The sequence below is a fragment of the Eubalaena glacialis genome, chromosome 11, assembly GCF_028564815.1.
Source record: "Eubalaena glacialis isolate mEubGla1 chromosome 11, mEubGla1.1.hap2.+ XY, whole genome shotgun sequence".
NCBI lineage: Eukaryota > Metazoa > Chordata > Mammalia > Artiodactyla > Balaenidae > Eubalaena > Eubalaena glacialis.
In genome coordinates this window covers 23292847-23306301 of record NC_083726.1, presented here as the reverse complement: position 1 = coordinate 23306301, position 13455 = coordinate 23292847, and the positions used below count along the sequence as shown (strand labels likewise).

The 13455-nt window shown below is 35.7% G+C and overlaps 1 protein-coding gene across 6 annotated transcripts in view; it reads left to right on the top strand.

Moving 5' to 3' along the window:
• APAF1 (apoptotic peptidase activating factor 1) overlaps positions 1-13455 on the top strand; it is a 109510-nt gene that overhangs the window by 18990 nt on the left and 77065 nt on the right. For all 6 annotated transcript variants that reach the window (XR_009702639.1, XR_009702640.1, XM_061206224.1 and 3 more), the window contains 8 exons: positions 926-1109; positions 3254-3366; positions 3458-3589; positions 5376-5614; positions 6374-6541; positions 7257-7388; positions 10957-11070; positions 11516-11700. Coding sequence is in view for 4 of the 6 variants with exons in the window: in XM_061206224.1 (XP_061062207.1) it covers positions 926-1109; positions 3254-3366; positions 3458-3589; positions 5376-5614; positions 6374-6541; positions 7257-7388; positions 10957-11070; positions 11516-11700 (1267 nt within the window). In the remaining 2 variants the exon portion in view is untranslated. The remainder of the gene's footprint in view (positions 1-925; positions 1110-3253; positions 3367-3457; positions 3590-5375; positions 5615-6373; positions 6542-7256; positions 7389-10956; positions 11071-11515; positions 11701-13455) is intronic.

The following is a 13455-nucleotide window of genomic DNA, read 5'->3' as shown; positions in this document are numbered from 1 at the left end:
CTTAAGATTTTTGGTTCCGATAATATGTATGTAAAAATATGTATTTTAAGATATGCTATAGCTTGATTAACAAAAATGATGATGACACTTGACAGTAACAGTAATAATAATGTCTGTTCTTATATAATGCTTACTAGTTCAAAGCTTAATATTTGTAAGGTGCTCTCAGATCCATATCACTAATAATCCTGTCTGTTATAACCCTTTACATTTAGCATAGCAAAATCACATATTTTATATTATTAATTTCTCACAGTAACTCTGAAATGGGGGTAAACAGTCTTATTCTGGTATAATAAATGAGCCAGGTTATTTGCTAAAGATATAATAGCTAGTAAGCAGTAGAGCCAGACTTGAACCTAACTTCTTACTTTTAAGTCACTGTATGGGAACCATAATGAGTGACTTATGTGTTCCTGGACATGAGTGGTTCTCAGAGGTGATTCAGCCCCTCAGGGGACATGTGACAGAGTTTAGAGACATTTTTGGTTGTCATAACTGGGGAGGGAAAATGCTACTAGCATCTAGTGGATAGAGGCCAGGGAGGCTGTTAAACATCCTATAATGCACAGGACAGTCCCTCACAACAAAGAATTATCTGGCCCAAAATGTGCACAGTGCTTACGTTGAGAAACTGTTGTACAGTGATCATTGATGACATAAGACAAAGATTGTGAAATTTTGTTTGGTAAGATTTTACTAGTAAGCAGCAGATTAACTCCATACTTCAGTTTCTTCACATCTTCAGCTTTTCTTAGACTTGGGCTATGAAGCTCAGTAATAACCCTACAAGCAACATATATACTCTGAATCAAGAGAAGTTTGAGGATGTGATGAGATTGAAGATTGGAACAAACCTTTCCTCCTCTTTCAAAGGAGGACAGCTGTTCAAAGGCCTTAAATTTATTACTCTTTTCCTCACCAGTTTGTTTCCCAGGGGGTGTGCATTGGGTTTCAGTTGGGAAACAAGACAAATCTGGGCTTCTGATGAAACTGCAGAATCTTTGCACACGGTTGGATCAGGATGAGAATTTCTCCCAGAGGCTTCCGCTTAATATCGAAGAGGCTACAGACCGTCTCCGCATTCTGATGCTGCGCAAACATCCAAGGTACAGATGGTCATACTTACTTGGTGTATGGAGTCCCCGTGAGACTTAACTACCGACATCTTGAGAACATCATAGCCTTTTCTTGCTGTTGGGTAGAGGGTCTAAGAAAGAACCATTGCTTTCCTGCTCTTCCTCTCTCTTGTATTAAAAAAAAAGTGTCTGCCACTGGCCTTTGCATCGTACCTGCCAGTTCTCTCTTGTGTACCATTGTAGGCTCAGCTCGGTGCTTTGTGACCACCTAGAGGGGTGGGATAGGGAGGGTGGGAGGGAGGGAGACGCAAGAGGGAAGAGATATGGGAACATATGTATATGTATAACTGATTCACTTTGTTATAAAGCAGAAACTAACACACCATTGTAAAGCAATTATAGTCCAATAAAGATGTTAAAAAAAAAAAAAAGAAATATTTCTTAAGTAGGTGAGTTGGTGAATGGTCTTTGTTAAAAGATGCAGACTTTTTACCTTGAATACATTATTTCTAATAGATTAACACAGAACAAGAGACAGAATAAATGCAGGCAACTTGTAAAAGACTGAGTCAGGAAGGATTATTTATTTAAAGGGACCCTTCTGCTGTGTTCTCTTAGTTTTTGGGTATACATGTAACTCTTCTACTTCCAAGTACTTTAAGAGTTTGTTTTGTTTATTTCAATAATTAATTAATTTATTAAATAAATGCCATTATAATTATGTGCCAGGCACTGTTGTCAGCTATATCACAGTTTTCATTAGCCAAAGGGAGACAGCAACTTAGTTGCTATCTTTGTTAAGAGTTAAGGGATTTAGTCAACAATTTGATTTCTGCGACCTAGCAGCTATTTTATTTGTTCATTTAACCAACATTGTTGTGCTGGGTTCTGGGTCAAGTGCTACAAGTACAAAGAAGAATAAAGCATTCCTTGTGAGTATAACAGTAAATTGGGTGAGAATTAGGTAATGGCTCTGAATTTTTTTTATTGCCACCATGCACCTGATGATGCCATATACTTTCATGTGTAGTAGTGGCTGAATATGGCAGTGCTTCCCAAATTGGTAAGGGGATTCATATCAGAATATTGGGTGAGAGGAATAATTTTTGGAAAAAGCCTCCTAGTGATTATGATGTATACTCACTACGGAGGGCAAGCTCCCTTCTCTCTGGCTTCTTTCTTTTCCAGATCCCTCTGTTATCTCCCCCTCTCCTTGATAGTCACTAGTATCCATTTTCCTGGAGAAATGGGATTGAGACCACTAACCACTTCCTCTTTTCTTGCTCAGTAACTTCTCCTTAGTTCTACTTTCTTTGCAAAAATAAAGATGATTCCTGTTTAGGAAAATATTGTAACCACTCTCAGATGTATCAGACCATGGCATATAAAGTCATTTTGTTTCTCTCTCAGCATCATTTTGGTTTATGTTTTTGTAATTCTCCAACCTGTGTATATTCCTAGAGTCTTTTTTTGTAGTGTACAGAAGTAGTGTGCCATTCAGATAGTAACGCTAGTGTATAATTATGCTGTCAGGTTTTAGTTGTATTATTTTCTCCATTTGTTCTGGCTAGTTTAAAAAAGTTTTTTGGAGGGACTGATTAGGAATTAGCACACAGATTCTTTGCCATTATGCATAAACAAATTGATTTCGTGGATGGAAAAAAAGCCCACTAGTGTGCCAAGTGAAAAGTAATATTATTTGCTGGTGCATTCGATTAGGTTGGAACATATGAAATTGCTAGTTTTGTAGGTAAAATGGTCAAATATTGTCATTGTTCTGTGATGCTTTCTAATGCTAACCTAAGCCCAGTTCTTGCTTGGTTTGGGTACTTAAAGACTGAATTGGAAAAATCTCATTACTTGGATAGTTCTTTTTAGGCACTAGGAGGCTTATTTCTAATACTTATAAAGTATACACAGTTCTCCTTTTATAAGTCCTTTAACTTTAATATGCAGTAATTTGGGGTGGAAGGAAGGGAAAGTCTCTAATTTTCTTTTCCTTATCGGTATATTGTGAAAGGGATACCAAAGAAAAGGGAAAGAACCATGAAATAGACATCTATTTCTTTTTTTTAATTTTGTAAATTTTAAAAAAACACTGGTGGCATTCTCTTTTTTAAAGGAAGTTTAAAATAAATGTCATTAGTGACTCAATACAGTTTTTTCTTATTAAGGTCTCTGTTGATCTTGGATGATGTTTGGGATCCTTGGGTGTTAAAAGCTTTTGACAATCAGTGTCAGATTCTTCTTACAACCAGAGACAAGAGTGTTACAGATTCAGTAATGGGTAAGGATTATTAATTTGCTTTTTATAATAATTCAGTTACATTTAAATATGTGGCGTACCAAATTGCTTACTATGTCTTGTGATTTCACAGGTCCTAAATATGTAGTCCCTGTGGAGAGTGGTTTACGAAAAGAAAAAGGACTTGAAATTTTATCCCTTTTTGTTAATATGAAGAAAGCAGATTTGCCAGAACAAGCTCACAGTATTATAAAAGAATGTAAAGGTATAGTTATTTTGTGTATGAGGGGGTTATAGAGATATTAATTTACCCTTTTGTAAGTTAAGCTAATGAACATAACAATTTAACACATGAACATCCAAAAACTTTACTAGAATATTTAGTATTTTAGGTTCTTCTTTGATACCCTACATGGATAGTGATATTTTGGTATTCATTCTTTAGTTAAAATAATATTTAACAAACATCCATAATATGTTATGAAAGGGGTAAGATGAAGACATGACCTCGGTTGTCAAAGAATAAAAAATATAGTGAGACTCACAGTTTTAAATTTTTTTGGTTGGGATTTTATTTTTTTATTTTTTATTTTTTGGCCGTGCTGCATGGCTTTTGGGATCTTAGTTCTCCAACCAGGGATTGAATTTGGGCCACCGCAATGAAAGCATGGAGTCCTAACCACTGGACTGCCAGGGAATTCCCTGGTTGGGATTTTATAAAAATAATGTTCTAATTTGATAAGTAAAAACTGGTGCTGTGTTCTTAATTCGCATTTTTAAATAGTGAAGTTAAACTTTTTACTTGTTTATTGAATATTGCATTTTAAGAAATTATCCTGGACTTCCCTGGTGGCACAGTAGTTAAGAATCCATCTGCCAATGCAGGGGACACGGGTTCGAACTCTGGTGTGGGAAGATTCCACATGCTGTGGAGCACCTAAGCCCGTGCGCCACAACTACTGAGCCTGCGCTCTATAGCCTGCGAGCCACACTACTGAGCCCGTGTGCCACAACTATTGAAGCCCGTGCCCCTAGAGCCTGTGCTCCACAACAAGAGAAGCCACCACAGTGAGAAGCCCACGCACCACAACGAAGAGTAGCCCCTGCTCGACGCAACTAGAGAAAAGCCTGTGCGCAGCAACGAAGACCCAGTGCAGCCAAAAATAAATAAATAAATAAATTTATTTAAAAAAAAAAAAGAAATTATCCTTGAGTCACTTTTGTGATATAAGTATTTTTCATTGATTTTTTGACACTCTAACTATGGAAACTATTAGCCTTTTGTCATATTTTTTCCAACTGTTTTTCTTCTAGTTTCGTCTGCCTTTTAATTTCGTTTGTAGTATTTTTTTGACACAGAAATTTAAATTTTATATAGTCCAATCTGTCAGCTCTTAAGATTATTTTTTCCATCATTGTTAATGCTTGGAAATAGTTTCTTGTTTTTATTTCTTCCGTCAAACTTGTTTTTGAGTTAATTGACTTTTAAAAAGTATCTCAACCTTAGGAAAAAGAATACTTGATTTGTATTCATTATGAAGGTGATGCATGTGCATTTTGAAACACTTAAAAAGAAAAAATAGAAATTATCCATAATCTGATAATTATTAGCATCATGAGAGTATTTCTCCCAGTCTTTTAGGACATATAAAACCTTGAAAAAAATATTGAGATTATAATGGTATATATAATTTTCAGTCTTATCCTTTTTAATAGCAAATCTTGAGCATTTTCCCATGTTATTAAATATCTTTTGAAAAAAATTTACCAGTGGCATAATATTGTGATATACTTTATTCAGTCATTTCCCTGTTATTTAAGATTTTTCACTATTTTAAATAAAGCTGTAATGAATATCCTTAAATGAAATATTTCTTATTTCTAATGACTTCTTTAGAATAAATACCTGAAGTGAATCCAAGAGTTATAAATATTTTAAAGCTTTGGATAGTGTGCAGCAGAAATTCTTTCTTGAGGATAAGTTGATTCTTAACTTAGTGGTAATTTGGAAATGATACTGTAATAACACAGTGACTTTTTTTATTTTTTAGGTTCACCTCTTGTAGTGTCTTTAATTGGTGCACTTTTACGAGATTTTCCCAACCGCTGGGAGTACTACCTCAGGCAACTTCAGAATAAGCAATTTAAGAAGATAAGGAAATCTTCATCTTATGATTATGAGGCTTTGGATGAAGCCATGTCTATAAGTGTTGAAATGCTCAGAGAAGACATCAAAGATTATTACACAGATCTTTCCATCCTTCAGAAAGATGTTAAGGTGCCTACGAAGGTAATAGAAGGACCAACAGTCCTTATCATTGGGTATTGTGGCATATAACCTTTGGTTTAGTCCTGAGGATATTGTTACAGAGGATATTGGGAGGATAAAACCTGTGTGCCTGAGGTGGTGGGCTGGAGGGTGTAGAAATCCCACTGCTGTTAGTTTCCATCATGGGCTTTGGTGTTGAACTCAGATGAGTTACCTAGTTCTCAGTGGTTCTAGTGAACCTGGAGAAGCATTTGACTTCTTTAGAACTTTTTCTTTTCTATCTTGATGAGTATTTGAGCTTCTTATGAAATGGAGATATTATTCAGGGCTTTAATACATGATTTTTTTAATATAATTTAAAAAAAATTTATTTGTATTATTTATTTATTTTTGGCTGTGTTGGGTCTTCGTTGCTTTGCACGGGCTTTGTCTAGTTGTGGTGAGCGGGGGCTACGCTTTGTTGCGGTGTGTGGGCTTCTCATTGTGGTGGCTTCTCTTGTTGTGGAGCACGGGCTCTAGGCACGCAGGCTCAGTAGTTGTGGCTCATGGGCTCTAGAGCGCAGGCTCAGTAGTTGTGGCGCACGGGCTTAGTTGCCCTGTGGCATGTGGGATCTTCCCGGACCAGGGCTCGAACCTGTGTCCCCTGCATTGGCAGGCGGATTCGTAACCACTGTGCCACCAGGGAAGCCCTAACACGTGATTTTTTTGTGTGTTAGTCTCTTGTGTGCAATCCTGGTCATTGTACATTGTGGCACATTAAATGTTTAAAATGATTCCTAGGTGTTGTGTATCCTCTGGGATATGGAAACTGAAGAAGTTGAAGACATACTGCAGGAGTTTGTTAATAAGTCTCTCTTGTTCTGTGATCGAAATGGAAAATCATTTCTTTATTATTTACATGATCTTCAAGTAGATTTCCTTACAGAGAAGAATCACAGCCAGCTTCAGGTACTTGCATCTCTGTACGTTCTTTTTTTTTTTTTTTAACTTTTAATTTTGAAATGATTTTAGACTTATAGAAAAGTTGCAAAATAATACAGTTTCTACGCATATACTTTCATCTAGCTTCCCCCAACGTTAACATCTTACATAACTATAATACAGTTATGAGAGCCAGAAAATTCACATTGATAACAATACTGTTAACTAATACACAGACTTTATTTGAATTTTGCCAGCTTTCCCACTAATGTCCTTTTTTGTGGTTCAGATCCAATTCTGTATCCTGTATTGCATAATATCATCATGTTTCCTTAGTTTCCTCAAATCTAGGAAAATTCCTTGATTTTCTTTCTTTCATGATCACTTTTGAAGAGTACTCACCAGTTATTTTGTACAGTGTCCCTTAGTTTGGGTTTGTCTGATGTTTTCTCTTCACTAGAGTAAGGTTATATATTTTTGGCAATAACACCACAGAAGTGCTGTTGTGTCCTTCTCAGTGCATCATATCAGGGTGTTGACAGGTCTTATCAGTGATATTAACATTGATTACTTGGTTAAAGTTTCTCCACTGTAAAGTTACTGTTTTTTTCTTTTGTAGTTAATAAGTATCTTGTGGGGAGATTCTCTGTACATTCTTAAATAGCTTTGGAAGCTGGAGTTTCTGTGATGCTTAGGTTATGAAATTGTTTCTGTCCTCTGAAATGTTTCATTTGGGTTTCAGGATCTACACAAGAAACTAATCACTCAGTTCCAGAGACATTACCGGCTACATTGTCTTTCACCAGATCAGGAGGACTGCATGTATTGGTACAATTTTCTGGCCTATCACATGGCTAGTGCTAAAATGCACAAAGTAAGATTACTCATTTAAAAAACTATTTTCTTTTATCTCACTTTTATTTTGTCCTATGTTTAGAATTTTCTTTTATTAGTAAAAATAGGGTTAGAACCTGTGTAAGTAATTTTGTTTTTGTTACTGATTTTACCTGCAGGTACCTTAGTAACTGCAGTAAATGAACCACCTAAAAATTCAATCTCTTCATACCAGTAGCTATCCTTTGTGGACAATATGGATTTGTTTTTAAGTTCTGAGAGGAAATGGAGAGTGGGAAAGTATATTCATTCATTCAGCAAATATTTATGGCGTGCCTGTTGTGTACTGGTGTTGTTCTTCATTACGAAGGATATACCACAGGCACAAAGTCCCTGCTCTCATTGAGCTTACATTCTGGGGGGAGATTGACATGGGACAAATAAATTTATCATATGTTAGCGGGGTAGTAAGTGCTCAGAAGAAGAAAAAAGTGTGCAAGGAGAAGGGAAGTGATGATTTGGCGTTGAGTCATCATGATTCGCTGATGGATTTGATGTACGTTGTAAGAAAAAGAGAAGAGTCAAAGATGACTCCAAGCTTGTGCAGTTCAAAGATTGGAGTTGCCATGAACTGAGATTGGGATAGCTGTGGGTCAAACAAGTATTTTACCAGGGGTGAAGGGAAGGTTAGGAACTCATTTGGAATATATTAAGTCTGGTGTACACATTAAGACATCTGACTGGATATATTTAGCATATAGTTGGATATATGAATCTGGATTTCTGGGGAAAACTATGGACTAAAGATAAAATTTGGGAATCATCAGCACATAGATGATATTTGAAGTCATGAATACCAATTAACTACTCACAATGTTAACATTTTAGAAAACTGTATATACTTTGAGAAAAGGGAACCCTCTTGCACTGCTGGTGGGAATGTAAATTGATACGGCCACTATGGAGAACGGTATGGAGGTTCCTTAAAAAACTAAAAATAGAACTACCATACGACCCAGCAATCCCACTACTGGGCATATACCCTGAGAAAACCATAATTCAAAAAGAGTCATGTACCACAATGTTCATTGCAGCTCTATTTACAATAGCCAGGACATGGAAGCAACCTAAGTGTCCATCGACAGATGAATGGATAAAGAAGATGTGGCACATATATACAATGGAATATTACTCAGCCATAAAAAGAAACGATATTGAGTTATTTGTAGTGAGGTGGATGGACCTAGAGTCTGTCATACAGAGTGAAGTAAGTCAGAAAGAGAAAAACAAATACCGTATACTAACACATATATATGGAATCTAAAAAAAATTAAAAAATGGTCATGAAGAACCTAGGGGCAAGATGGGAATAAAGATGCAGACCTACTAGAGAATGGACTTGAGGACACGGGGAGGGGGAAGGGTAAGCTGGGACAAAGTGAGTGGCATGGACTTATATACACTACCAAATGTAAAATAGATAGCTAGTGGGAAGCAGCCGCATAGCACAGGGAAATCAGCTCGGTGCTTTGTGACCACCTAGAGGGGTGGGATAGGGAGGGTGGGAGGGAGGGAGACGCAAGAGGGAAGAGATATGGGGATATATGCATATGTATAGCTGATTCACTTTGTTATAAAGCAGAAATAACACACCATTGTAAAGCAATTATACTCCAATAAAGATGTTAAAAAAAAACCATATATACTTTGAATAATTTTTCAATCTTAGGTACTTTAATATTTTGGTTACATACAGTTTACGTTTAATAATCTACATTGGAATGACAGTATTCCAGTAAATATCTGTGCTCTAATTTACTTAGCTGAACTGTAATTGTTGAACACTTAGGTTGTTTTCATTTTTTTTTTTTTTTTTTTTTTTTACTCTTATGATGCTGTAATGAAATTCTTGTTTGTCTTCACACCTGTATTATTTCCTTTGGAAATTTCTTGAAGTGGAATTATTGGGTCAGTGCATCTTTTAAAAACTTTTGATATGTATGATAGCGTGACAGGATTCAGTTCCTTTCATTTTTTTTAACCTTTTTTTCCTGATTTTTAAAGATAATAGCTTACTTTCATTGGAAAGAACTAAGTGAAGAAAATGAAGATCACAACATTGCTAATGCTTTTATGTGTAGCTTTCCAGATCATTTTGCTGCTCAGATACACACACCTGTTCTTTAAAACCAGAATGGGATCATGATAGAAATATAGTCTTATATCTTGTTTTTCCTACTTAATTGTAGTTCAGGGTTATCTTTCTATGTCAATTTATATATAATAGATTGACAATTTTTAAAGCTGCATACTATTTAATTGTATAGGTACATTATGATTGGTTAGTTGGTTGGTGGATGGTCAGATTGCTTAAGCACACTTGTCTGACTTATTTTTTTAGGGCACATAAGTGTAATTCTGGGTCAATGATGTGTACAGTTCGAATTTTAATACAGATTGCCAAACTGTCCTCTAGAAGGGTGCTCTGATTTACATCACTGCCAGCAGTGTATGAGGGTGTTCATTTCCTCTGATTCTAGCTAATATATATATATTTTTCTAGCTAATATTTTTATCATTCCTTTTAGTCTTTAGAAATCTGATGTTAAAAAATAGTAAATCTTTGTTGTTTCTCTTTGATTACTGGTGAGATTTTTGGCCATTTGTACTTTTTATTTTGTGAATTGGCTCTCATCCATTGATTGCCTTTACCTGTTTTTCTATTGGAGTGTTTATCTGTTTCTTACTCTTTTATTAGAATTTTTTATAAAAATATTAGCCTTCATCTATCATACATTTGTAAATAAATTTTTTTCCTGGTTTATTTTTTGTCTTAAGTTTTATTTATATTGTTTTTTACTATATTGAACATTTGAGTTTTTATGTAGTTAAATGCACCACTATTTTTCTTTTCAGTATTTTGCTTTGGGGTCATGTTTATAAGAATTTCCTTCACCCCAGGGTTACAAAAATAGTAAATATCGGTATCTTCTAGTATTTTTTTTAAATTAAATTAAATTAATTAATTTATTTTATTTTTGGCTGCTTTTTCTTGGGTCTTCCTTGCTGCATGAGGGCTTTCTCTAGTTGCAGTGAGCGGGGGCTACTCTTCGTTGCGGTGCGCAGGCTTCTCATTGCGGTGGCTTCTCTTGTTGGGAGCACAGACTCTAGGCGCGTGGGCTTCAGTAGTTGTGGCACATGGGCTCAGTAGTTGTGGCTCGTGGGCTCTAGAGCGCAGGCTCAGTAGTTGTGGCGCATGGGCTTAGTTGTTCTGCGGCATGTGGGATCTTCCTGGACCAGGACTCGAACCTGTGTCCCCTGCATTGGGAGGTGGATTCTTAACCACTGCGCCACCAGGGCAACCCTCTTCTAATATTTTTTGAAGTTTCTATTTTATATTTAAGTCTGAAAAATCCATCTGAAATTTATTTTGAATTAAGGTGTGAGGTCCATTTTTTGTTTCTTTGGAACTATTAATGATATGTTCCTTTTTGTCCTTAAATTCTAGGTATCTGCTAAGTTTCTCTCAGTAGTGTTAGGATAATAATGGTAGATTTAAAATTCGTTGATCTCTTTAACAGTGGTCCTGATCTTTTTTTTTTTTTAAGGAACTGTGTGCTTTAATGTTTTCCCTGGATTGGATTAAAGCAAAAACGGAGCTCGTAGGCCCTGCTCATCTGATTCATGAATTTGTGGAATACAGGCATATGTTGGATGAAAAGGTATATATTATTATGAAAAATAAGTCCTTAAAGGACGTCTCATTTTGACATTTAATTCTAGGTTTAATAGTGGGGATGAACAAAATAGCAGAGGTGAAGAGCGATAATTTCCTTACTTAATCTTTGATTATTCTAATTATTTTGCTTCCTCTCCTGCTGTGGATAGGATTGAGGTTTGAAAGCTGGGGAAGTAAAGTGTTCAGTGTTTTTTTTAGGAAAGAGAATGTGTTAAGAAGGTAGCACTTAGATAATGAGATTTTTTTTTTTTACCCTATGTTTAAAAGTCCGAAGAGGATCACTATGTATTTGTTACCTAATGGTTGGCTATTTAATTTTAGCTCGTATAGAGAATATTTAAGCCTTTAAAGTGACAAGATCACAGAAACAAAAAAATGTCAGATCTTGGCTCTGGTTACATTTCTAAGAGATTTCATTTTGTTCATAGGATGGTACAGTCTGTGAGAATTTCCAGGAGTTTTTATCTTTAAATGGACATCTTCTTGGACGACAGCCATTTCCTAATATTGTACAACTGGGCCTCTGTGAACTGGAAACTTCAGAAGTTTATCAGCAAGCTAAGCTGAAGGCCAAGCAGGAGGTCGATAACGGAATGCTTTACGTGGAATGGATGTAAGTAGGTTAGGAGAGAAACCAAAGGGAACAGCACTAACTGTGTCATTATTTTTCAGGTAGTGAATAAGTTCACTCCAGGAAGACTTCACTACTTTGGATAGGGCTCAAACTTTTAATAAGCATTCTTACTTATTGAAAAGTTCTAGAGAAGTAGCCATAGGAGAAATACATATTTTCAGAGTCCATAAAAATAGATGCTTGCCTATAAGATGACTTTTGACAAGTCATCCTAAATATTAATATAAATGCTTCACTTATTGTAATACAGTATAGTAGCAAAGAGCATTGTTTTTGAAGCTACAAACCTAGGTTTGAGACTCAGTTCTAAAACCTAGGAGTTTTGTGATTTTGAACAAGTTACAGGTTACTCTTCTTTCTCATACGTGAAATAGAGATAACAGTCCTTTGAGGTAAGCACGGTTTTTGTGAAGATTTAAATCGGATATTGGATATAAAGTGATGAGCACTTTGCCTTGCATATAGCCCATATTAAACTTCTACTGAATCCTAATTCTTCTAGCTCCTAAGAGGCCATTCAGTTGTGTTCTTATCTTCATCTTATCAATTTGTAAAAGGAAAGGGTAAACTACTAACTTTTTAATGCCTATTATATACTATATGCTCACATATGTTGTTCATTTTATCTTCAAAACAACCTTATAACGTAAATATTATTTGCCCTACTTTACAAATGAGAAAATTGAGGCACAGAGAGGTTGAGACTTGACTGAGCTCATGTGGCTTGCTGAATGTGACTTAAACTGTGGGTCTGGCTTTATTTTCATGCTCCTTTTGATAATAAGTATGAATGGTCATCTTTTCACATGTATAATTTATATCTAAATTGACCTCCTGGTTGATATCGTCTGTGATCTATATAGCCCTGGACCTTCTTTCCAAATAATTCAGGTTGCCATAGGTGGTTTCCCTAATTCAGTTTAGTTCAACAAACATTTGAGTTTCTCTACTGTGCTAAAGCACTGTTACTAGGTGCTAAGGCTCTCCCCAAGGAGCTTACAATCTGGTAGTGAAGAAAGAAGTTTAAACAGATAATTATAATGTGATAAATGCAACAGAAGTAATGTATAAAATAGAGGTAAAACTGAGAAGTGGGTAATTTAGCTTGGATGGATGAGGGATTCTGGTAAGGTTCCGTAAAGGAGAGAGTTAAAAAAATTTTTTTATAATTAAAAATTAAATTAAAAAAAAATTTAAATTTTATTTTACTTTCTGGCCGCACCATGCAGCTTGTGGGATCTTAGTTCCCTGACCAGGGATTGAACCCGGGCTCAACGGCAGTGAAAGCGCCAAGTGCTAAACACTGGACCACCAGGGAATTCCTCAAAAAATTAAATTTTAATTTTTCATTGATTTTATTTTTGTTTTAAAGCAATGCATGTTCCTGATTTTTTTTTTTTTTTTTAAATCAGTGTTAGAGGGTTGTAAAATGAAAAGTCAGAGACTCTTCATGTTCCCCTACCTTCTCACTTCCCAGAGTTCACCATTCTTTAACATTTTCTTGGGAAGAGGTTTCACTCTCCTTGGAAGCAGGCACCTAATTCATTGAGATCTGTCTGTATTCTAGAATACTTGTTTACTCACTATCATAGCATTGTGTCATTTTATGGTGGTTTGCTGTTTACTTGTTTTTTTTCCATAATTGTCTATCCATTCTGTAGTATAGAACGTTTGGAGGTTAAAATAACAGACTCTGGCTCTAGACCGCCTGGGCTTGAATCCCAGCTCTGCTAT